At 38.2% G+C, this 24,904-nt stretch overlaps 3 protein-coding genes and 2 long non-coding RNA genes across 12 annotated transcripts in view; 1 reads left to right on the top strand and 4 right to left on the bottom strand.

Moving 5' to 3' along the window:
• Positions 1–1,352, bottom strand: part of asmt2 (acetylserotonin O-methyltransferase 2) — a 51,321-nt gene extending 49,969 nt beyond the window's left edge. For 3 of the 5 annotated variants that reach the window (XM_083544829.1, XM_083544828.1, XM_083544830.1), the window contains exon 1: positions 975–1,348. The gene's annotated coding sequence lies outside the window, so the exon portion shown is untranslated. Of the gene's footprint in view, positions 1–974 lie in introns of all 5 variants that reach the window. The other 2 variants (XM_083544827.1, XM_083544825.1) reach the window with 2 other exon arrangements.
• On the top strand, positions 407–9,490 carry LOC310727979. Its single transcript, XR_014534153.1, has 2 exons — positions 407–879; positions 9,435–9,490. It is a non-coding gene; the product is annotated as an uncharacterized lncRNA (long non-coding RNA).
• On the bottom strand, positions 4,182–21,388 carry pgrmc2 (progesterone receptor membrane component 2). The gene is made up of 3 exons (XM_083544942.1): positions 20,980–21,388; positions 8,227–8,382; positions 4,182–6,515 (listed from the first exon to the last, which is right to left on the bottom strand). The coding sequence occupies exons 1-3, from the start codon at positions 21,356–21,358 to the stop codon at positions 6,418–6,420; spliced, it is 633 nt and encodes a 210-aa protein (XP_083401068.1). The 5' UTR covers positions 21,359–21,388; the 3' UTR covers positions 4,182–6,417.
• LOC310727973 lies at positions 10,416–16,408 on the bottom strand. The gene is made up of 3 exons (XR_014534147.1): positions 14,856–16,408; positions 13,149–14,313; positions 10,416–13,092 (listed from the first exon to the last, which is right to left on the bottom strand). It is a non-coding gene; the product is annotated as an uncharacterized lncRNA (long non-coding RNA).
• Positions 21,389–22,617: 1,229 nt separating the features above from the next.
• Positions 22,618–24,904, bottom strand: part of larp1b (La ribonucleoprotein 1B) — a 55,827-nt gene continuing 53,540 nt past the window's right edge. For all 4 annotated transcript variants that reach the window (XM_083544565.1, XM_083544564.1, XM_083544567.1 and 1 more), the window contains one exon: positions 22,618–24,362. In XM_083544565.1, coding sequence (XP_083400691.1) covers positions 23,943–24,362 — 420 coding nt within the window. In that variant the 3' untranslated portion in view covers positions 22,618–23,942. The remainder of the gene's footprint in view (positions 24,363–24,904) is intronic.

Here is a 24,904-nt window from a genome sequence, read left to right as displayed (position 1 = left end):
CCTCCAGAAACTCCATGCCTCGATGAAGCTAGAAGCTAGAAGCTAACCCGGTGTTCTGTTCTACACTGTTGATAGTTTTCATACTTAAGCTGTGAAAGGAACATGTTTAAGAGCTCAACACAACAGGTTTTATGATGCAGAAGCCACTTTAGTTTTTGATTGTGAATATATTATTCAGCTTGTTTTGTTATTTATTTCAGAAATCTTGTGATATATTCAGTTTGTGCTGCTCTGACTTTAATAAAATAGTGTTTAAAAATTACTTTGTGTTTAAGTCAGTTTTGTGTTTGTTGAACAGAACGCATTAAAGGGCATTAATGTGAACATTAAAGAACGTTCTTTAAAAAAAGTAACTAAAAAGTTAAAAGTAACAGTAGCGCAATAATTTTTGGTGTAAAAAAATCAACAAAGTAACAGTTACTTTTTGAATGAAGTAACGAGTAACTGTAACTAGTTACTGTTTTTTAGTAACGAGCACAACACTGATTATGACATTTGTGTACAAACATACATTGGAGACTGAAGTGTTCGCAAGTTTTCATTTTATTCATGTCATCGTATTAGCAACTTTTCATTCTGTTTTCACACAAATTGTGTTTCCGTATAATGTGAATGTGTGTCTTTAAAATTTGCAGGTCAGTCAATGTGTGGGATATTTTGTAGAGATACAGCAGGCATTTCTGAAGGTTTCCATGTTACACACAGAGGTTTGACCTGCCTTGGATCTGAGCTACTCTGAGTAAACAAATACAAACGTGGCAGAACTCACAGGTAATGGGTGTGTTTGCACAACAAAAGCAGGAGGAGAATCGAGCTGAAGAACTGTGAAAATCTCAACAGGGGTTAATAACACCTCGGGACATGCACCAGACAATAAAAGTTAGTAATTCTGACTTTGGAGAAGTCTCCATTTGATACCAAAAAGATCGAATATTTTGGCGAAGATCAAAATCAGACTCGGGATTTTTACTTACCAAAACAACACAAAGGGCTGAGGCTGGGGTTTTCGATCCCGGTTTGCTCCTGATCTGCTCTGATAATTTGCCCCGAAATGTGATTGTCATTCACCAAATCCTTGGAATTAAAGCACTTTTAAAACATAAAAACACCTAAAAAATAGAAACACACCGCTTCCAATCGCTTTCAGCCGAACACGAGTCACATGACTGCCGTTTACATTACAAGGACCTGGATGTTTGTAAACAAGCCACCAGCAGATGGCGCCCAAACACCATGTTGACATTTATTTTCTTCGTTGGTTGAAATGTTGAAGTTTTCAGCGCTTCAGTGACTTCCCCCTCGCCATTTCCCCTTTAGGGAGAAGACGAATTTCAGTCGCCATCTTATAAAACCCACGACGATGTTTATCAGTAAATTATTTATTAAACTAATCCGTGTAAAATGATTAATACCTATCATGACTATGCAACCCATGTAATGAATATGCATGATATGTAAATTAGGCAACGCCCTCGTGCCCTCCCAGCTGCCAATCAGTGACGCTCATTTGAAAAGTTGAAATGAATTTTGGAAAATGTATTCCAATTTATTTGAACAATTTTTTATATACAAGTTGGAGATTAGTTTCAAAACAATGTGTTTGTGTAGTAAAAATAAAAAAAGCAGCACAGAACACCATATAAGCAAAATACCGTGGAACCAAGCTGGTTAGATGTGTCCTCAATTTTGATCGTCACCAGCGAAGCACCTCCACATCACCTCCTTCTTCATGCTTCACTTTGGGAACCACACACTCAGGAGCCAACCATTGACCCTCTGTACATCTTACAAAGACGCGCCGATCCGTAATAAATATCTCAAATCTGGACTCATCAAACCAAACGCCAGTGCTCCGCTGATCTAATGTCCATTCCTTGTGTTTCTTGATCCAAGCACGTCTCTTCTGCATGTTGATCTTCTGAAGCAATGGTTCCTTTGCCGCAAATCGCCGTAAAAGCTTGACTCGCGTGGTCTCCCCTGAACCGTGTATGCATTAATAATCAGAAGGTCAGGGGTTCAAACATAGCTATCGCCAAGCTGCCATTCTTGGGGCCCCTGAGCAAGGCCCTCAACCATGCAGTGCTTCAGGGGTGCTGTATCATGCTGACCCGAGCTCCTAACATCACTGGGATGTGCAAACAAAGAATTTCACTGTACTGAAAAAGGACCTCATTTTTTCTTCCTTTTATAATATTCTGACCGGTAAATGTGTATACAAACTTAAGATCAATATTTTGTTGACATTTTCTTAAAAAGATGTTTAAAAAAAAAAAATATTTTAAAGCAGGTATTTGGAGTTGGAATTGAAACACAGCCTGCAACCCAAATGACTTACCTAATCTGCATATGCAGAATGCTAGGCTAATTGTTAATGACATACATTCCACATAATCATTATAGCACTTTTTGTTTTTACCTGCAACATGGCGGTACTCCAGAGCGACACTGGAGAACCGCCATGACAAATCCTGACAATTCCACATATCGAGGGAGTGAATGAATGAAGGATGGAAGGAATGAAGACATTTATTAAAGTTTGCTGAAATAAGTAGAACAGTTAAGATCATATCTTTAACAAAAAATAAAATATTAAATGTAAAACTCTCTCTCTCTCTCTCTCTCTCTGAATGGGGTCTAACAAATGTAAACTTAAAATGTATCCATTTATTTAATCAATTTCATTTGTGGCAATTTAACTGATTACTCAATTGAATCAATATTTTAAAAAGTCTATTGCATTATGTAGTTTAATTTTATTATGTCTAAAATATTATTTAACCAAGCAGGCATTTTATTTAAAATATTAATAAAAAAATTGACACACGTTAATAATAATAATGAACAGTGTCGTTAAAAAAAACGTCAATTTTATGTTTCGCATTTCTAACCGTACCAAAATTGAACCAAACGTACGTACCGTCCCATGAATATTGTATACAAAGTTTAGAATTGTATGGCAGACGCTCATGATCCAAAACTACTAATAAAGGGTTTAAAAACATTATTAAACTTAAACTTTCTTTTAGCCTCTCCCATTAGGGGGCGCCACAGCAGATCATCCGTATTCATGATCCGCATGTTAGATTTGGCACGTTTTTACGCTGGATGCCCTTCCTAACGCAACCCTCCCCATTTATCCGGGCTTGGGACCGGCACTAAGAGTGCACTGGCTTGTGCAACCCTAATGGCTGGGGATGGTTTCCTGACCGAGAGGTTTACAAACATTAACCAAGAAAAATGTGTCCTTATTGGAAGAGTAAATTCTTCCCCCAACAATGAATAGTCTTTGAAAAGGGCAGAAGAATTGGTCCAGACAATAAATAAAAAAATGTAATCCATATGTACTAAATAAATAAAAGTAAATAAGTAGCAAGTTATTTATAAATAAATTGTAATTGTTAGCGAATTGCTTTGGCGCATATAAAGTGCATTCACCCACTGCGTGATTCAGTCTATTAAAGCGCATCAATATCCTGCGAAAAGTGGCATTTATTTTTTTTCCACAAACCGGCTATTAAAATTATTAATTATATGATGATTATTTTGGAATATTATAAAATGCTAACTCCATTTTTGGCGAGTAACAGCCAAAATATTGTACTATTCTAATAGACTGATTAAATGTAAGAAATCGACTCAAAAAGTTGTACACTTCTAGAGAAAATGGCTTTATAAGGGTTTATATATATATATATATATATATATATATATATATATATATATATATATATATATATATATATATATATATATATATATATAACAAAAACAAAAAAAAAAAGCCCATAAAAATCAGTAACATGAATCTCACTGCTGTAAACGGACCACCACACAGAATGTGAAGAATTTTTTATTTTATTTTTTTGACCTACTTGTACTTTTGCAAACACGAATCTTTTATTGTATGTTTTTCGCCACATTTTGCATCCGATGCACGTCTTTACCCCGTGCGAACGTTGCTTTCTGTGTAGCTAGAAAACACACAACAACAAAAAAAAAGTGCGCAAACATTTGCAAAACGATGTGCAATAAACTGCACGTCGGCCATAAACGTAGCAATAAACCTGTAAACGCTGTGTGCTTTAGCACGACATGACACGACACGACCCTCTTACCCGCACTGTGAATCTATCAAAACAAACCGCTGCGCTGTTGTGAACACGAGACAGGTGCAACAGTGGTTTTATTATCCAAATCTGTTTATTTGTTTATGCATCGACACATCGCTTCCTCTCGCTCGCTCACGCACCCAACAATTAAATACGTGATGTGGGGAGAAACCAGCATTAGCTCATAGTTATGCTGTACATGCTTCAATAAAATGATACACATATTTACAGAATCCACCGTTTCTCTTCACCTCCCACCCTTTCCCCCAAAAAAGAAATGCAACAAAAAGTGTTTAATCCTTCGCACCCCTGCCTAGCCTCCGAAATACATCTCATACTGTTTCTTCCACACTTAAAATGGACGTCAGTGAAGAAAAGAAAGAAAGACGGAAAGAGAGAAAGAATGATGGGACAGATTTATGGCCAATACAACACAGTAGTACACAGAGTCCATTAACTACAGCAACATGGCAGTAACACTGAATATTTTATAAAGTCTATGTACAAGGTGGCAATGACGTGGAGAACGATCTTTAGAGCCTGAAGCATGCCTTTTCATTGTTTGAATAGTTAAAAAGGGCACATAGGAAGAGCGTAGAACACCGTCAACAGGAGAACGTCGGAAAAGGGCGACGCTTTACTACGTTTTCCCTCTTCCTCGATTTCCCTTCTATTGATTTTTGCCGTGAATTGTTTTCGAAGAGGAAAAAAAAAGAATCACATAAGGCACAATTTCTACTTATGCTGTTTCCGTTAAAGAGTTGAAGAACGACAGGATTGACGGACAGACGGACACCGCGACGCTCGAAGCTGTTTACGGGATTGAAAGTCGATTTTCCCTTTTGCAACTCTAAACTTTGAATTGTAAAAAAATAAAATAAAATAAATGTTAAAAAATTGGTTTCTCGCAACATTCCTCTACTTCCGATATGTTCTTCCCTTATCACCCACCTGGAATAACAAATAATAATAAAAAAAAAAATAAAAAAAAACCTACCTGAAGTCATGGTACAAAAAGTTCATACCATTCCCAAAAAAAAAAAAAAAAAAAAAAAAAAAAAAAAAAAAGGGGGGGGGGGGATTTAATGCTTAAAGATTGCTCACACTTCAGAATGGTATCAACGTACGACCTCTCTATTTGAACGACACCTTGATTTGCAGGTATTTTAAAATGGAGCGTGTTTAAAAAAAAAAAAAAAAGAGATAAAAAAAGAGAAAAAAAAGAGAGAAAAAAATAAATACAAATAAAAGTAGCTATAATCCAGTTGTGGATCGTACCACTTTACCACCCCCCTCCACAGTTCCATTAGCGCAAGTCTTCTCATTGACGTCTTTAAATAAAAAACGTGGGGTTTCAGTGTTTCATACTTTGAATATCTTTTCACATTTCCAGTCCATCACCAGGACACACACACACACACACACACACACACACACACACACACACACACACACACACACACACACACACACACACACACACACACACACACACACACACACACACACACACACACACACACACACACACACACACACACACACACACACACGGGCAGAAGACCCAGGACTGCTTAAACATACGGGACTAAGTGCTTAGAGTATATTGAACAAGTGTATACAGGTGAACAGGAGACCAAGCCAAGGCCCGTGGCTGCAGTAGAGCAGGAGTGAGGGGGCAAACACAAAGGGGTAAATAATACCTTTTCCAAGTACACTGTGATAGAGTACAGAGCCACACTGGGAGATTGGAAACGAAGTAATTCACAAAACGATGGTGATTCTCGCTCCTAATCCAAGGAAATTTGAGCGCTTTTTGATTTTCCCTTCTTAAACACACCTTACTCAGCTCAAGAAGGGCTTGATATTTGGCTGAAGAGTTAAAGCAGGTGTGCTGGAGTTGGGAAAAACAAAACAAACAAACAAAAAAAAAAAAGCAGGGTATGAATGGAGAAAAGGGATGAACAACCACCAAAAGTTTGTAGCAGGTATAAAGGGACACCTTGAGGCAAGTATGGATTCGATTTAATGCTCCAAATCAAGAAGTTTGCCGAACAGACCTACATCTGAGCCGTCTGTTTTTTTTGTAGCACTGGTTCTGCAGGACACATTCTGCTGCCGGCACACAGACGCTCCTGCCTGGGGATGTGATATTGGAGACGAGATGCAAAATCTGCGCAATCTACTCCGATGAACTAGTAGTTGTCCGATAGTTTAGAGTTTGGGGCTAAAGAGTGGGATACAAGGGGAGGGCGGGGGGATAAATTGGCTGGACGCTTAGCGGTCTGAGTCTCGGGATTTGGTCACGTCAGTCGTGTTTCAGATGGTCCTTTATGTCTTCCTCGTCTGTGTATTCCGAAGGTTCGTCACCAGGCTTCAGCAAGCGACCCACGTAGTCGTATTTTTCTGCAAACAAAGAAACCAAATGAGAGACGCAACATGAGAGGAAAAAAAAAAAAAAAAAAAACTGATTGTGGACTTTATAATGTTGAAAGTTCATGGTACTATCACAAAGGACTATTTACAGACTGGTGCAAAGATCAAGCAAACAGCAAAAAAGAGAAATTCGTGATGGATCACTGGCTGTTGATCCATTCAAGCACGTTAATGGAGCAGTTCAGCTTTTTAATATGTTCCATGATTCCAAACACCTGCACACATGGGTCTTGTTGCTCACTCTTGGCTCAAAGTCAAGTTTTCTCAGCATTACTGGGAGTAAAAGTGTAAAAGTGTGTGGATAAACCCAATGTTGCATGAAATGCCGCTTTAAGCGAGAAACGGAAACCGTGCAAACTAGAAGATTAGACATCTGTCGAGATAGCGAGATTAGAATATAGAAATGGGTTTAAAAGAATAGAAGTTTGAATTAAGTTTTTAACAAATTTAAAGCCATGTAAAAACAAAAAATCCTCAAGTGAAAGAAGATATCAACAGCATGCTCTGGAGGCAAACTACTGTATGTGGTTCCCCAGTGTAAAGATCCATGAGGATACTGTGGAGGGTTGAACTCAAAACCATGAAGATGTGGAATGTATTTAATAGAACCAGTCTGTTACAGTAAAAACTGTTCACCATGAACAGTTTTTACACCTAAGTCTCCAGCAGTGAACAGTTGATAACCTCGACTATGATGAAGGTTCCTCTCTGGTTCCTCTCGAGGTTCTCTCCTTATACTAATTCAGGGAGTTATTAAACTTGAAGACAATAAAAAAAAAATGTAAATTTATATTTCAATTAGCCATGATTTTCCCATTGTGGCTCTGGCTGTACGTTGAGGGTCGCTGTCCAGCTGGAAGGTGAACTTCCGCCCCGGTCTCAAACCTTTTGCAGGCTATAATAGGGTTTCTTAAAGGCTTGCCTTGTATTAAGCTCCATCCATCTTCCCATCAACTTTGACCAGCTTCCCTGTCCCTACTGGGAAAAAGCATCCCCACAGCATGATGCTGCCACCACCATGTTTCACTGGGGTTCTGATGTGCAGTTAGGTTTCCGCCACAGATAGCGTTTTGCCTTGAGACCAAAAAGTTAAATTTTGGTCTCATCTGACCACAGCACCTTCTTCTACATGTTTGCTGTGTCTCCTACATGGCTTATGGAAAACTGCAAATGGGACGACGATGACTTTTTTTGTCCAAAATGCCTCTCTCATTCTGTGGATCTCTGCAGTTCCTCCAGAGTTACAATGGGAATTCTGGCTGCTTCTTGGACCGATGCCCTCCTTGCCCGGCTTGTCAGTTTAGGTGGACGGCCATGTCTTGGTAGGTTAGCAGTTGTGCCATACTCTTTCCATTTTCAAATCATAGATTAAACAGTGCTGTGTGAGATGTTTAAAGCTTGGGTGGGATATGCTTTTATAGCCAAACCCTGCTTTAAACTTCTCCACAACTTTATCCCTGACCCACCTGGTGTGTTCTTTAGTCTTCACGAGGCAATTTGCTCACTAACGTTCTCTAACGAACCTCTGAGGCCTTCACAGGACAGCTGTAATTACACTGTGATTTAAGTTCACACAGGTAATTACTAATCAGGTAACTTCTGAAGGCCGTTGATTGCACTGGATTTTATATGATATTTGTAAGGGAAATTAATACTTTTGCAATACTTTTCTAAAACTCACCCATAAACTGCATCTCCCATTCTCTGACACTCTCCATCTGAACAGCGTTGAGATCTGACAGATCGTCATATTCGTCTCGTAGTGCATCTTTCTCCAGACAAAACGTAGCCAACCCACGAGAGGCGTCACGACCCGCAAAGATCCCATATGGCCCCTCTGTGGATGGACAGAGAAGGAGAAAATGAGAGAGAAAGAGATTTAGAAGCGTTTGTTTAGACACACCTTATAAATACAACACCACGACACAGGAAAACATGACCTCCAACAATGAAGGAGGAATGTTTTCAATTTGTTCTGCATTTCTCTTAAATCCCCCGAACACACACACACACACACCTTAAGGCAAATTCACACCGAACGTGTTTCAGTAGAACACGTTCATACCGCTCAGGCAATCATGAGTAAAAGCTGCAGTCACAACCCACTTTTCAGTCATACAAATGCTGGAGACCGAAAACCTCACAAAAGCTCAAGTTATGGAATTGTGAAGATGTGTGACCAATAGTCGATCAATATTTCACAAAGTTGCCTCGTCGCACGGTCGCGCTTTAATTAAAAAAATATAAAATCAACATGGTTTGTGGTGTCACTGATTGTATCTTTCAACGCGTCTGCATCCGGCTGCTGCTCGGAAACTTCCCATGCTGACTGTCTAGTCAGCGATGACAAATTTCGCAAGTAAAAAGTGCACAAAACAATAATTTGCGCCGTAACTGCAGGGACGTGCAACCCTGAGTACACTTTCTCTGTGCGGCATTGGAGGTTACAGCAGAGAAACCCAATCTGACTTACAGTAATATTTTGCTTACAGTGAGCAGTCATGCTTATCAATTTAAAACATATCTAAAGAAAATACATTATTGCCACCATAAAAGCCTGCTCGAGAGGAACTACAACTATATATGAATGCATGGAGATGTGGAAATGGAGATGACAAGCACTGAGACAAACACATTTACAGCATTTGGCAGATGCTCTTATCCAGAGCAACTGTGTCGTATTTAGACACCTGAACAGTTGAGGATTAAGGGTCCTGCTTAAAGGCCCAGCAGTGGCAGCTTGGTGGTGCTGGAGATTTTAACTCATGACCATCCGAATCCAAGTCTGACATCTTAACCAGTGAGCTAGAACTTGCTCAAGACGGGTTCTCACTGATCATACTGGTTTTTTATGTTTTTTTTAAGGCTGCTCTCCTCCTCATTCCACAGGTGTGAAGCTGGATACAGATCACCTCTACGGCTTTACAACAATTCGACATTTTTTAATTTTTTTTATTTTTTTTTAATACAAAGCCTCAATGTTATAAAACTCACCAGCTGGTCTTCTGTCTTTCTCACGAACAATGACATGATAATTTATTTGTATCCTACACTATGTTTGGGGTATTTTACTCATTGCTTAAAGCAAACAATATACTGCTGGTGTCAAATACAATCCACAAATGTAAAATCAAAATAGAAACGCTTCTTTGTATGGAAATTAAACTATATAAATAAAATAAAAAATTTATATTGTTATTTAGAATCTTTTGGATAAACCTCCTCCTTGGGCTTCCTCTTTTCCGCCTGAAGGGTGGCTCCATCCTCAGCATTCTCCTACCGATATGACCAATGTCTATATGTATTCTATATGTATTTTTTATTTATTTATATATATATATATCTCTTTTCTTTTCGGCTTCTCCCGTTAGGGGTCGCCACAGCGGATCCTCCGCACGTTTGATTTGGCACATGTTTTACGCTGGATGCCCTTCCTAACGCAACCCTCCCCAATTTATCCGGGCTTGGGACCGGCACTAAGAGTGGCTGGGGATGGTTCCCTGACCGGGTCGCAGCGGTGGGAGCGCTGCATCTTAACCACTAGACCACCAGGGGACCTATATATATATATACACACACACACACACACACACACACACACACACACACACACACAGAATTTTAAGGTTTTTTTAAAATAATTTTTATGAATTTTATTACTTAATACAAAATATTGTATACAGTAATTTGATTATTTTTATTTGTTTTAGCTTATTTTATTGTTGATTTGATAGTATTTGTAGTTCTTACATCATTAGGAGATACGTGTAGTCAAAAGAAATTCATGGGACGAACGATCGTTCGGATCGTAACTTGTTCGTAAGGTGGTAAGCAGAGATGCAGATCCAAAATAAATAAATAATATATATATTTGTTTTATTATTATTATTAGTTGGTGTGGAATTCGTAGCTCAGTGTTAATAATCTTGAAATTTTGATAAGAAGGTCATGAGTTCAAATACCAGCACCACCAAGCTTCCACTGTTGGGGCCCGTTAACCCTCAACTGCTCAGAATACAAAGTGTAAATGTAAACGTTAAAAAAAGAATAAAAGAAAAAGGATATATGGGAAAAATAAAATTTTATACTGGAAATTTTTATTAGCTAATTTACATAAATTGATATAAATGTAAAATAGTGAATATAATTAACCAATTACAAATTTCCTGTTCACTTTCACAACATATGCTTTATATAGAAAAGTGGCAGCTGGTTAAATGTTGAGAGTTCAAATCCCAGCTCCGACAAGCTGCCACTGCTGGGCCCTTAAGCGAGGTCCCTAGGTCTCAACTGTATAAATTAGATAATTGAATAATCGCTCTGGATCAATGTGTAAAAGATGAGCATTTGTTTGTTGTTTAAATAGTCCTCTAACCATTTCCAAAGATTTTACATTGCATTTCTTTTTATCATAATTAACGAAAGAAAACAAAAGATTGGACAGGTCTTTCTTTAGACTATGCTGCGGTGCCTCATTCAGCAAAAACAGCAGTGTTAAGAAGAACGGATAGTCGTCTTAGATGTTGCACGTTGCTGCAGTAATGTGAGGAAAGCTGGCTGGTGGGAATTGGCCATAAAACCGAATTCTTTACATAATGAAGAAATGGGTCTGTTTTTAGCTTAAAGAAGTAAATCAACCTCAAGGAGAACAGAGACAAAAATAGTGATCAAAATACCACAGAATTCCTGACCCACAAGTCCCACGAATAGCTGTCAGTTTCAGCTTTTCATTCCATTGTGTCTCTCTTTTAGATTTTTCCTCTCTCTCCGTTTCACCATCTCGTCTCACTTTCTCTGTTTTTTTAATGTCTCTGTTGCACCTTTTTTTTTATTATTCCATAGTGTCTCATTTTCAGTCTCGCTCTGTCGGTCTCTCTTTCCATAGCACTCTTTAGCTGTCTCTCTCTCTGTTCATCTCAGGTTTCCGTTCAGTAGTGTCTCACTCTTTCTGTATCACCATCTCTTAGTGCATAACATCTCACTCTGTCTGTCTCAGTTTCTCGCGTTTTCTTTTTTTATTTATTCCAGTGTCTGTCTCACTTTGCCAGTCTCTAGCTGTCTCTCTCCGTCTGCCTCAACTTTTTACCTTACAGCGTCTGTTTCTCTTTGCATCTGTTTTTATTCCATGCTCACCGTCTCAATCTGCCAGTCTCTCTTTCTATATACAAACCTCTATCTGTCTCAGTTTTTTAGTCTATACGGTCTTACTCCATTAGTCTCTCTCTCACTCTTTCTTTCTTTCTTAGATCGTCTCAGTTTCCTAGTCCATAGTGTCTCACTCTCTTTGGTTCTCTGTCTACTCAGCTTTTTTATTCCAGTCTCACTCTATTGGTGTCCATGAACATTTTGTTTCTGTTTCACCATATCTTAGTGCATCTGACTTTCAGTGGTTTACTGTCTCAATCTGTTTTTATTAAAATCCACTCTTAATGTCTCAATCTGCCAGTTTCATTCTCTTAAAATCAGTCTCCATTTGTGTCGGTCCCAGGTTCTTAGTCCATAGTGTCTCATAGTGTCAGTGTATAATTTTTTGTGTCTCACACTGACTTTGTCTCTCTCTTGATTTCTCTGAGGAAGAAAAAAAAGAAAAAAAACATACAGAAACCTAAAAAAAACAAAAAAAGTTTATATTTAAAGTTTGAAACTCATGTAAGTGGTTTGTGAGGACTTGGAAGACGTTAATATGCTACCCTTTTAATTTAAGAGTACGTTTATTTAAAATGTAAATCAATTTGTTTCAACAAAAAACAAATAGGGAAGAAAGAAGATCCGACAAGTCGAGACAGGCTCGATTATAGTCCCAAACACTGTCTCAGAGCTTGGAGAACTGGAAACTTAAGGAATGTAAGTAAACCTGTGCATACACACAGAGTATTTTAATAAGTACACTATACTAATACTGGGTAGGACCTCACTTTGTTCTCAAACCAGCCTAAAACTGTTTGTGGCTTTGACTTTACAAAATGTTGGAAAAATTTCTTTGAATTTCTAGTCCTTGTTGACTTGATTGTATAAAACAATTTGTACAGATTTTCCAAATGAAATCGCATCTTCACTTTCGACCACATTCCAAATTGTTCTATTGGTGCCGGCACCTAAAGGACTACAACGGACTTCAATTTTCTGTGTGGTGGTCAGTTCCCAGCAGTGACGATGATTAATCTATTCAAAAAAAATTATGTTTTTCATTTACATTTTTTGCTTTTTATTTATTTATTTTATTTTTCTTCTATTTTTCCTAAAAGTGTGCATCATCTTTCCAGTCAAATTATTACATTTAATCGGTCAGTTAGAATAATAAAAAACATGGTAGCTGCTTCAAACAAGTGAAATTGGTATTTTATAATATAATAAAAAATAAATAGAATATACATTTTATAAAATAATGTTATAGCTAAATCTTTTGAAAATAATTGTTTTTTTTTTATTTAATAAAACACGTGGTCTTATTTGCGATTTTGTTCTTTTTTCTTTTAAAGTAGTTGACAGAGGTTTGGGCTCATGATCATTTTAATCAGTGTTTGATTAATATCATTCTATTAATAGACTAATGAGCTATTGTGATAAAGTGTAACAGTCTTTTCACATGAAGTTGACTAAAACAAAGTCTTGTGACAAAAATGATAATAGGAACATTATAGCCAGAATAAATCTTTGGATACTTGAGTAGATTTGAAGGCAAATATTTTTGTACTTTTACTCAAGTGAATGTTTAAAAGGGACACTTTTACTAGGGTCATATTTTACTGTGTTTCTCTACTTTAACTTAACTGCATGGTTTGTGTGCTTCATCCACCACTGGATGTAAATGTAGACATTTAAGTTTTATTTCAAGTCTAACGTTTTTTTTTTTTTATTGTTAATTCATCATGTATGCGTGCACTCTGTAGTTGTGTTTTGACTGGGTTTAATACTCGATAATGTCAAATTGCACATTGTTAAAAACAACAATTCCAATATTATCATGATGACGATGATGTACACTGTACACTCCAACAGCATGTTCGCAAAACCAGCACGAAGCTGAACTTTTGCTTTGCACCATGGTGCATAATTATGCTGGAAGTAGCCTGCCTTTAGAAGGTGCAAAAATTGTGGTCATGAATTGCTCAGCAAGAACGCCTTAAGAGTTTTACTGATGACTGATAGGTATTGACGAGCCAAAAGTAAGCCGAAAAAACATTTCCCGCAAAAACATTGCCCTGTCGAGGGAGGATGGGTCCATAGATTTGTGTTTTTGAAGCCAAATTCTGACCTTGAACGTGAACTTCAGCAAAAATCAAGAGTCAATACACCAGTGTTCTGTCTAACAGAATTAAAACCTGATGTGGCCTCCAGCTGTTAAAGCCCAGGTGCTCGGGTGATCCTAATAAAGCGCTCAGTGTGTGTATATGATTAAAAAGACGTGTGCGTTTATTTCGAAATATATTTATATTCAGCAGGTTTCACTGCTAACATCACCTTTCTTCAGAAACTAAGAAATGAGAATAATGCATAGAGGAAATGAATACAGGGCAGCACAGAGCCTCAAATACACCACTGAAGAGTTCGCTTTCATTTCATCTGTCCGCTTTCACTAGTAAAAAAGGTCAAGACCTACACAGCTGGCGAGAAATAAATGCCAAGCTCGTTCCAAAACCAAAATCGATTTGTCGTTTTTGTTCGAAAAAAACGAAGTTCTGAAATACAAAAGCACCGAACAGAGATCGGAACAACAGACGAGCTGGAACAGTTGCGGTGTACAAGTGTACAACCTCCCTGAAAAAAACTTGTCCTTACGATATAGCGTTCGATTCGAATTCATTTTTATTTGTACATATTTTTATTTGTAATCTACATTGTCCCAAAGCAGCTCTACAGAGATAACGCATTAATAAGAGAATGTATAAGTTTTGTCTCTATATGAGAAAAAAAAAAAAACACGCTATGAGGTATGATGCTATAAGGAAGAAACCTTGAGAGGAACCGGACTCAAAAAAGGAGCCCATCCTCGTCTGGGTGGCACCGAATGTCCTTGTGTGCAGTGATTGGCGATTAAAATGCATCATCATATACTTTTATTTAATGCCATGCCAGCTACTGAGGCTATCTTCATGGCAAGAACAGTTTTAAGAACAAAAATCACAAACAAATAATTACAACACAAAAATGTTTACGTTAATATATGATAAAAATTCTAAAACTTTTCCTGATGAAACTTTTATAAACAGCTCATTAAATTAATTGACTTCATAAAACAACCTTCTGTGGTCATTATAAGCAGGACGGTCCAACAAAATATGTTTGACAGTAAGAGGAATGCTGCAGTACAAACAGCGAATGGGGTCTTCACCTTACAGCAGGTAATCATGTGTCAGTCTCGTATGCCCGATTCAACATCTGGTAAAGATCACTTGATCAAATCTGGTCTTCAAAGGTATTACAAACCTGTTCGTAATTTCAGGGTGTATATCATACAGTTTGTTATTCGTCCATGTATTCCATTCTTCTTGCCAATTATTGAGTATATCGCCATTGATAATAGGTCGTTGCTCTAAGGGAGGAATTTGGTATCTAGTTACAGCCTGCTTTAAAGCTTTCTTAGCTCGCTCATTTACTGAAAGTCCAACAAGTCCTGGAATCCAACAATTATAGAACATTATATTATAGGATTGATTCTGCAGATGATCAACTTTGGTTAAAATACTATCAATCAAAGGATGGTTATGTTCCAAAGATCCCATTAAAATGCAGCCTGTGGTCCTAAACCTTTGTAGTAGACTTGATATTCATTTCAGTCCAAATTCATCCTCAAAGTTCTTACGTTGCTCTGTAATTTCATAGATCTTTAGGCTGTTGATGTGGAACCATCCCCCAGAATGGTCTCCGAATGTAAAGTTTGTTGGAGCACGCATGATCATCATTATTAATAGCGAGTATAAACGGCTTCCATTTCTAAATCGATGATTATCAAATCCAATTATTTTGAATAATTATGTACTGAAGATGGTGAGTGCAGACGGTCAGGAAGTGAATTCTGGGAATCTAATGCACTTACAGCTACAAAAACACACCAACTCAGTTTTCTTAAAACACCTGGGCAAAAAAAAAAAAAAAGCTTTTAAGGATTTTACCATCTGAGGAAAAACACCAATTGAACTACTTTTACAATAAATTTGAAATGATGAGATCTTCAGAGATCAGGAGCAGAATTCGAAAAACTCGAGGTCTTATGACTCGGGTGCGGCGAGAGGACCGACCCACTCAGTGTCTGATTTATTGATGACTGGATAAAAAAACAAAAAAACAAAAACAAAAGGGCTTTGATGCTTTGGATCATCTGATTCTCATGTGTGTGTGTGTGGCAATTTTTTTAACATGCAAAAATATCTAACAACAGGAAAAGAAAAGACACTGTCTTCAGTCAACATCAGAAATTAATCACTGACTACAAGTTTACCAACAAACTTTAGATTTCGTAACTTTTCCTTACGACCCTTAAGACCCTTCCTTAAGACCCTGAAGGAAACACTCACCTTTATTTTTATTCATTTGTTAGCAATAAGCTACGGTGTATATTATATAAAGGAGTGTTGTTTAACTTTTGTGGTTAGTCGACTGCCGATTACACGTGCCACGAACTGGGCGTGACGCTGTGAATGCACCTGCGCCAAGCTGATTGTCAGAGGATCGTAAACTGCACTGCTTCAAGATCCAATCATCAGAAGAAGAAGTCAATCATCTCTGAATAAACTCAAGAGCCATTAAGATCAATCTGTAATAATTATAAAGATTAAAAGCCATCATAAACCGTTACGATGTAGAGTCCTGCACTGCCGCGGGACCCGACGCAAACGAGATTTATATGGTGAATTTATATGGGAGTCCCACAAAATGGTCTTAAAAAATATATTCGAAAAACAAAAATACGAATAAAACCGTAACGTATCTGCCGCACGAAAGCAACTGAAATAAAAGAAAACGATGTACGAGGTCAAAAAGCGAGCGGTATTATTTATTTTATTTTACTTTATTATTAAAGAAAGGAACAAACACGTTTTTAAGTTGATGTTCTAAAAAAAAAAAAAGTTTATCATTTACACAAAAAGTCAAATAAAACGAAACTTCTTTGTTTATTTTCCGTTTCTTTTTTGTCTTTGTTCAAAAGGGAAGCAAGTGAAACAAAAATAAATAAATAAATAAAAAATAAAAATGTTAATACGTTTTACCTGCGGGTTTGGACGAATTCGGACTGCAATCACCATGAACAGTTTAAGTGTCCATCAGTGAACCGTCATAACCGCAATAACCCTAACCCTTTCATAATAATGAAAGGACAATTGGGCGTGGCCCAGAAGAGAACGGGTTTCTTTTAAATCTGGTTCCTGCCAAGGTTTATCCTCAACGCATGCACAAGGAAAAACTATCCAAGACCGTTGTCACCACTTGCTCGCATATTAGAAAGTAACTTATAAGGACTCATTTCTGATGCCAAAAGTTACATTTAATTCTGTAAAGCAGCTTTGGGACAATGATTAAATGCGAATTGTTAAAGACACAAAAGGAATCTAAAAACAACGTAAAATATAAACTACCTTCATCTTATTAGATCGTTGATGTAACGTTGCATCCAACTCAACGCTTTATTGCTTCTTTTCCTCTTCAATAGCCATGTTTTCTAATTATCGGATCCAACAGTCCATTCTATCCCTAATCACGTAAATAAAATGTATGGATTAATACGTGTCGAGACGTATTGGTTGCACGTTTTCATCTTTTTTCTAGCGTTCATGAAGCATCTTTGATGCATTTAATAGCGATAGTAACGTCGGTAGGTAAATTTTTTTTTTTTACAAAAAAAATCTACAGCAAAAATTTATCCACAAATTAATCACAATACAGTGCAAAATGATTTGGATTTCCTGGTTCGGAACGGTTTAATGACAATAATTTTTCTTCAAAATACAAATCAGAAAATACAGAAAATTTGTAAACTATTTAAAAAAATCTGAGAAAAAAACCCAGCTTCTTTACACAAAAAGTGGAAAGTATTACATTACATTTGAGCAATAGCATGAATTTAGATCTCGTAAACCTAAAAAGAATGAACTCTATTCAATGCCGTTGCTATCGCCTGCATTTGTCCTACTGGTTGCTGTTACGCCGGGCTTGTGCGAGACATGCTCTAGCATTGCGTACACATGTACGAGTTTCATTTATTGGAAACTTAATAATAAAACCTTCAATCACATTAAAAAAAAAAAACACCAAAAAACGCACAGAAATCATACTTTTGCTTCAGCGGGGCCACAACAAAGCTGTTTGTTATGAAATACGACCTATACACTTTTACACAGTACTGTATATCAGTAGATTTCACACATACTATATATTCATTTGATTTATATTGTTTCGCCATTTATTTTATTAATCTGATACATATTTAAATGGACTAGGCTGATTTTTATTCATTATAGTTATACAGATTTTGGCGGATGCTATTTAATTTATTTAATTTATTTAACGGTGCAGTTAAGGTAAGCTTTAAAATGTCTAAATTGATAGTTAAACTCAGTATGTAGCTTTTGCATTTTGAAGTAAAATTTTTTACATAAATACATAGTTATAATAAGCATTTAAGCATTTAATAAAAATAAAAAAAAGTTGTTGGGTTTTTTTCTGACTAATAACCCAGTGACCAGACATTTCTGAAGGCCAAATCCATTACTAATGAAAAGCAAACGCCAGCAGGTTAAAAGCAAAGAGAAGTTTCTTCAGCTAATCTGGGCAAAGGCTATCAGACTATTTTTATTACAGCAACCATATAAATGATGAACCAAAACAAGCAGCGCTGGAACTTGAGTGTCACCAGAGGTCAATGGCACATCACACACAAATCCAGCCAAGGAAATATTATGGAATGAACACACCCCTTTTCTAATCGACTATGCTGGAAATATTCAACACAGCTTATAAACAAACACAGTGTGAGGTATATAATGTACAGCTACATGAACTGAATGTGTAGATATCTACACATAAGATTTTAAGTGCATAATAGGGAGATCAGTGGTTTAACAGAGCGAGGACCGGGGGTTAAACAGAGCGAGGACCGGGGGTTAAACAGAGCGAGGACCGGGGGTTAAACAGAGCGAGGACCGGGGGTTAAACAGAGCGAGGACCGGGGGTTAAACAGAGCGAGGACCGGGGGTTAAACAGAGCGAGGACCGGGGGTTAAACAGAGCGAGGACCGGGGGTTAAACAGAGCGAGGACCGGGGGTTAAACAGAGCGAGGACCGGGGGTTAAACAGAGCGAGGACCGGGGGTTAAACAGAGCGAGGACCGGGGGTTAAACAGAGCGAGGACCGGGGGTTAAACAGAGCGAGGACCGGGGGTTAAACAGAGCGAGGACCGGGGGTTAAACAGAGCGAGGACCGGGGGTTAAACAGAGCGAGGACCGGGGGTTAAACAGAGCGAGGACCGGGGGTTTAACAGAGCGAGGACCGGGGGTTTAACAGAGCGAGGACCAGGGGTTTAACAGAGCGAGGACCAGGGGTTTAACAGAGCGAGGACCAGGGGTTTAACAGAGCGAGGACCAGGGGTTTAACAGAGCGAGGACCAGGGGTTTAACAGAGCGAGGACCAGGGGTTTAACAGAGAGGTCTGAGTGTTTATGGAGAACTGGGTGTTTGGCAGAAAGACCAGGGGTTAAAAGGGAGATGGTGGGGTTTACCAGAGACTGGGTATTAAAGAGTGGGAAAGGGGGTTTAAGAGGAACTACCGTGGTAACAGAGCGATTGGAACGTATAACACGGGGACCAGGGGATTGAAGACAGAGAGATCAGGGGGATTGAACACAGAGTGTTGTTAATGGAGTGGTTTAATAGAGAGACTGGGGGGTTTTACCCAGAGACTGGGGGGTTAAACAGCGATACCAGGAGTTTAACACAGAGATGTAACAGGGATGTAACAGGGAGACTGGGGGGTTTAACAAAAAGAGAGTTTAACCAGGAGACTGGAGGGTTTAACAGAGAAAGAGATTGTGGGGATTTAAGAGACTTTGGGTTTTAAAGAGAGAATATGAATTTAAATGAGAGACTGCTGGGGGTTCAACAGAGAGACTGCTGGGGGTTCAACAGAGAGACTGCTGGGGGTTCAACAGAGAGACTGCTGGGGGTTCAACAGAGAGACGACTGGGGAGTTTAACAGGACAACTGGAGGTTAACAGAGCGACTGGGGGTTTCAGTAGAGAGATTAGGGTTTAAAAGGGAGAATGTGGTTAAACGAGGCAGCTGTGGCATGTGAAGCAATCGGACAAAAACCAGTCTGACAGAGTGGGGGTACATTAAAGATGTATTGGAGATAGTCAAATGAACCTCATGAGGAAAAAACACAGTAGGTAAAATATGTTTTGTATGAGAGGGCGGTCATGCAAAACCAAGCTAACCTAATTTAACGCCATGAAAGCAAAATGTTAATAACAAAAAGTCAAACAAATACGTAGATATTAAAATAATATGGATAAGTTCTCATGCTAATGACTGGAGGACCAGGGACAGGGGACATCTAAGGTGGGCTGGGCAGCTAGTAAAACGGACCTTCAGAGTTTACTGCGCATGTACACCGCTGTGTCCCAAATCACTAACCCGCTGACTACATAAGCGCACTACACAGGGTGCAAATTAATGACTAGAGCACCCTGTCTAGTCCCCTAGATAGCCCTAAAGTGATTGATTTGCAATACGACCCACAGTTAGCTAGCTCCTAGCTGTGGCCTGGCAGCAGCTCCAAGTCCACGTCAGAGATTCATTTCAGCAGCGTGAAACCCTTAATCAACCCTTTAGAAAATGAATTATTTCTCCAATTATTGAATAATAATTAATTTAACACGGAAATACTGGAAAAAAACAACGACGTGAATAGATAAATAATAGAGTTAGCTACAATAACATGTAGGTTACCTAGCATAGAATTAACGCAAAGACAGAAAAAAACAACAACCCTATATAGTTTTTATAAATGTATAAATTAAATCTGATCCGCTTGTTTTTTAATACATCAAGTTATTTAATTATCAAAACAAAACTAGCAACTAACTCGAACTATACTACTAGTTGGGATAAAAACCAGACTACAGCAGTTAGGTTTTATTAAGCAATTAATAACCCTCACTAGTTATAAACATTTGTTTATTAATTTACTTCCAAAAGCAGTTTATTAAAGTGATAACTAGCTGTAGAAATATAGGGTTGCCTGGTCACTCGTATAAGAGCCAGGTGCGGGCGGGGTTACAAATCACACACTGCTCCCTCCAAGAGTGCACTACAAGAGGGACAGAATAATGATCTGAGCGCACTATTTAGTGCCCTAGCTGTGAAGAAAGCACCGATTTGGGACACTACTGAGTATTTTTAGCGGGTAAACTGCACGTCTAGCTGCTCAGGGTGAGTTCTTACCGCGTCCGTAAAACTTTTTGCCGCTGGTCACGTCAAAGACTTTCATGTTGACCGCCATGAGAATGCGCGGGTTCTGGACGCCGTCGTACTCCCGCAGCTGCTCCAGAGTGAAGTCCCGCCGGCCCATCTTGGGCAAAGCCGAGGCCTCGTCTCCCCGGCTCGCGTCAGCGCCTGACCTCCTGAACCACCGTCGGTAAACGCCGTAGCAAACAGCCACGAACACAATAAACAAGGCCAAGTTAAGAAGCATGCCGCCGACACCGGGCCCCGGATCCAGCTCCTCTGTCGTTGTCCCCTGGCCGCCGCTTGTGTCAGCTACTCCGCTCCTGCCGTCCCCATCGTCCGCCATACTGCACGTTAGCGTCCTACCCACAAACATGGTCCCGCCCACCTCACACTACACAGCGCGTCTGATTGGCCGTTCACAGGGTTACGTGCCAATGATTGGATGATGACATTCGGAGGCTGAGTCTCTCGCTTCTGATTGGCTCCTGTCCGCTACGATACAAAAGCTATACGATTATTTTAAATGAAATACATTTCTTTGCCATTTTTTTTTTACGTATTATTATTAATAAAAAAAAATTATATAAAAGTAGTTATTTTTATAAAAGTTATTTAGTTTTATAATATAATTATAAAGTTATTTTTGATAATCTGATATATAATAAAATAGATGGAAAAAAAAATTATATATATATATATATATATATATATACACACATTTATATACAATTTTATATATATATATATATATATAAAATTGTATATAAATAAGTGTATATATATATATATATATAGCTCAGTGGTAATTTAAAATATTTATAAACAATATACAAATACTGTTATAACATTATAAACTAAATATATTTTAAGTTATATTATAGTTCTGATCCATCGAGCATCAACAGCATTAAGGTCTTCAGCAGTTTGAGCTACAGGAGCTCGTTTGTTGGATCGGATCACACAGACCAGCCCTCACTCCTCACATGCATCAATGATCCTTGTCCATCCACGACCCTGTTCTGACCCTGCTCTGACCCAGACGTCTAGACGTCACAATTTGGCCCTTGTTTAACTTGCTTAAATTCTTACGCTCACCTATTTTTTTCCTGCTTCAATAAACTTTTTTGAAAAAATGTTCACTTGCTGCGTAATAAATCCCACTCAATAACAGGTGCCATGATGAAGAGATATTGTTCTTCACTTCTCTGCTCATAATGTATTCATATATATATATATATATATATATATATATATATATATATATATATATATATATATATATATATATATATATATATATATATATATATATATATGAATAACACGTGCCACTGTGGCAGTTTCTGACTGCCTGCTACTATCCTTTTAACATTTTTCCTGACTGTAAAAATAAACAGATGTTTGATGTGTGTGATACTTAGTAACTATTCGATAACAGGAAGGAAGCTGTATTTAAACAATGACCTCATCACCGAGATCATCCTTCCTTCCTCCATGACTACACTCCAGGAGAAAGGTTAATAGTCCAAAAGACGGGTAGTTATACACTTTCCAAAGCATCTACTTGTAATGATGACTTGTAATAGCTCCATCTTTTCATACATTAAACCAATAACCACTGAAACAAACATATGGGGTTTTTATAAACAGATTTTAATGATTTTTTTTTTATATATATGCATTTTTTTACATGTTACAATTTATAGGCAAAAAGAGCAGAAAAATAAGAACCAGACATGCATACGAACACACCAGCGCACGCAAAAAAAAATACTACAATAATACAATAATCTCAATAAAAATTCTAAATCACCCAAATCATAGCAATTCCTCATTTTTTATGTACAGTTTATAGTTCTATTATATAGCTGCATAATCCAAATAAGTTGCGAGAAGCAATAAAACATAGAATTAGAATCAATCAAATCACTCAAAATCGCAAAAAAAAAATCCCTTCTCCAACAGAATGTAAAACCTTTTTTTCCTGGAATATAAACTCCTTTCTTTTTTTTTTTTTAAAGCAATAAAAATACTTAGAAAATAAAACTTCAAGTAAAAGAGACACGTTTCTAATTGAAGCCAAAAATCGAAAGTTTGTTAAATCTGTTAAAACAAAGATTAAAAGTATTCCATCCCAAAGATTTGAGTACAATCGCGCACTTGCTCGGCCTTTTTTTTTTTTTTTTTAGCATGATACTGTTGGGTTTTTTGCTTTTTCCATCCATAACACTTATTTCATAGTCAGTACCAAACACTATGCACCAATAAAACTCCATATAGTGTCAGTTGTGATGATGCTATTGCCATCTCGAGCGTAAAAAGATTGGGCGAGATTATAATCGGTATAATCTGCTCAAATTTGTTTCCGTTTTCTCGAACAAACGTATGCGCTTTCTCGTCACGGGTCGTCTGCGATCGCGTCGTTCTGATCGGGCGCGCAAGCAAAAAGTTATGACGTCACTGAAATAGAAGGTCGGTGATAGTTTTTCCTGATATAAGGGGAAAATCTTTGAAATGTAAGGCACCCCAGAAGATCATTTACATTCAGCACAGGAACACATTGTCCACAAACTACACTCGATGCAGCGTTCGTAAACTTGACAGCAGAATGTTTTTTGTTGGGTTTTTTTTTTTTTTTTGACTCCAATGATTTTCAGTCCTTTGACTGTTTTTTTTTTTTTTTTTAATCTAAAACTGAATAACTGTTAAATCCAACCATGAGCCAAAAAAAAAAAAAAAAAGCTGTTTCTGCGAAGACAAATACGACAATCGGATTGATACTTTACGTAGTGAAATCAGTTACGTCCTGATGGTTTAACACTCAAGCATCACTTGTGTAACGGTTTGGCTCATTTACTCATATAAGAGATTTAAGGTTTAGGCGGATAAATATAAATTTTGGCCTTGGAATAGCCCTTCTCATTTAAGATTACAAACATCCATCTCTTAAGATTGGTTCAGTTTGGCGGATGCACATCTTTGGTTTTTCTAGCCATTTCCGATTGTGGATTCTTCTTCACGTTCTCCTTCCTGGCTAAAGTTGCTTCATTGACCGCGGTGCTCTTGGCAGTCGCTTTCTGATTGCTTGAAGCGGACTTGGTCAGCCCTGCAGTGGCCCGTTGATTGGTTGAGGTCAATTTGCTGTTCGCTGGCCCATGACTGGACGAAGCAGGTTTAGTGTTTGCTGGAGAAGCTGACCGATTGGTTGAATCCATCTTGGCTTCCCCTTTAGCAGCAGACTCGTTAGAAACCTTGGTGGGCGGGGCTTGTTTTGATGATGAAGAGGAGGTTGAGTTGTAACGTTTGCGTCTGCCCTCGTCCCCACCAGAGGATGAGTGTCTCCGTCTCCTGCCCCCCTGCTCATCTCCCATTGGTGGCTGAGACAAAGGAGGTGTTGGGTTCAGATTATCTGCCACTACTTCGGAACCCAAATTCAAAACTAGAATACTGTACATGGTCAAGTCACACACCATCACTCAGTCAACATCGTTCAGTCAGTCACACCGTCAGTTATAAAGTCACATTGTCATTTACAATGTCAGCCAGTCAGTCACAATTTCAGTTCATCAGTCAATCGCTTACAACATCAGTTAGTCACACACACATTCAGTCACAAATCCATCAGTCAAATCAGTCGCACTATGACTCGGTCACGTCACCAGTCATTCATTCACTCCATTAGTCAGTCAGTCGCACCATCAGTCAGTCAGTCAGTCGCACCATCAGTCAGTCAGTCAGTCGCACCATCAGTCAGTCAGTCAGTCGCACCATCAGTCAGTCATTCACTCGCACCATCAGTCAGTCATTCACTCAGTCCATCAGTCAGTCATTCACTCAGTCCATCAGTCAGTCAGTCGCACCATCAGTCCATCAGTCAGTCAGTCGCACCATCAGTCCGTCAGTCAGTCAGTCGCACCAT

The sequence above is a fragment of the Silurus aristotelis genome, assembly GCF_946808225.1.
Source record: "Silurus aristotelis genome assembly, chromosome: 6".
NCBI lineage: Eukaryota > Metazoa > Chordata > Actinopteri > Siluriformes > Siluridae > Silurus > Silurus aristotelis.
The sequence above is the reverse complement of the archived record's forward strand: the minus strand, read 5'-3'. Positions and strand labels throughout refer to the sequence as shown.

Coding starts and splice junctions, on each gene's coding strand:
- pgrmc2 (XM_083544942.1), bottom strand. CDS start 21,358: ATGTTTGTGGGTAGGACGCTAACGTGCAGTATGGCGGACGATGGGGAC. Junction 8,383..20,979: donor CAAAAAGTTTTACGGACGCG/GTAAGAACTCAC, acceptor GTCCATCCACAG/AGGGGCCATATGGGATCTTT. Junction 6,516..8,226: donor ATGGGAGATGCAGTTTATGG/GTGAGTTTTAGA, acceptor CTTTGTTTGCAG/AAAAATACGACTACGTGGGT.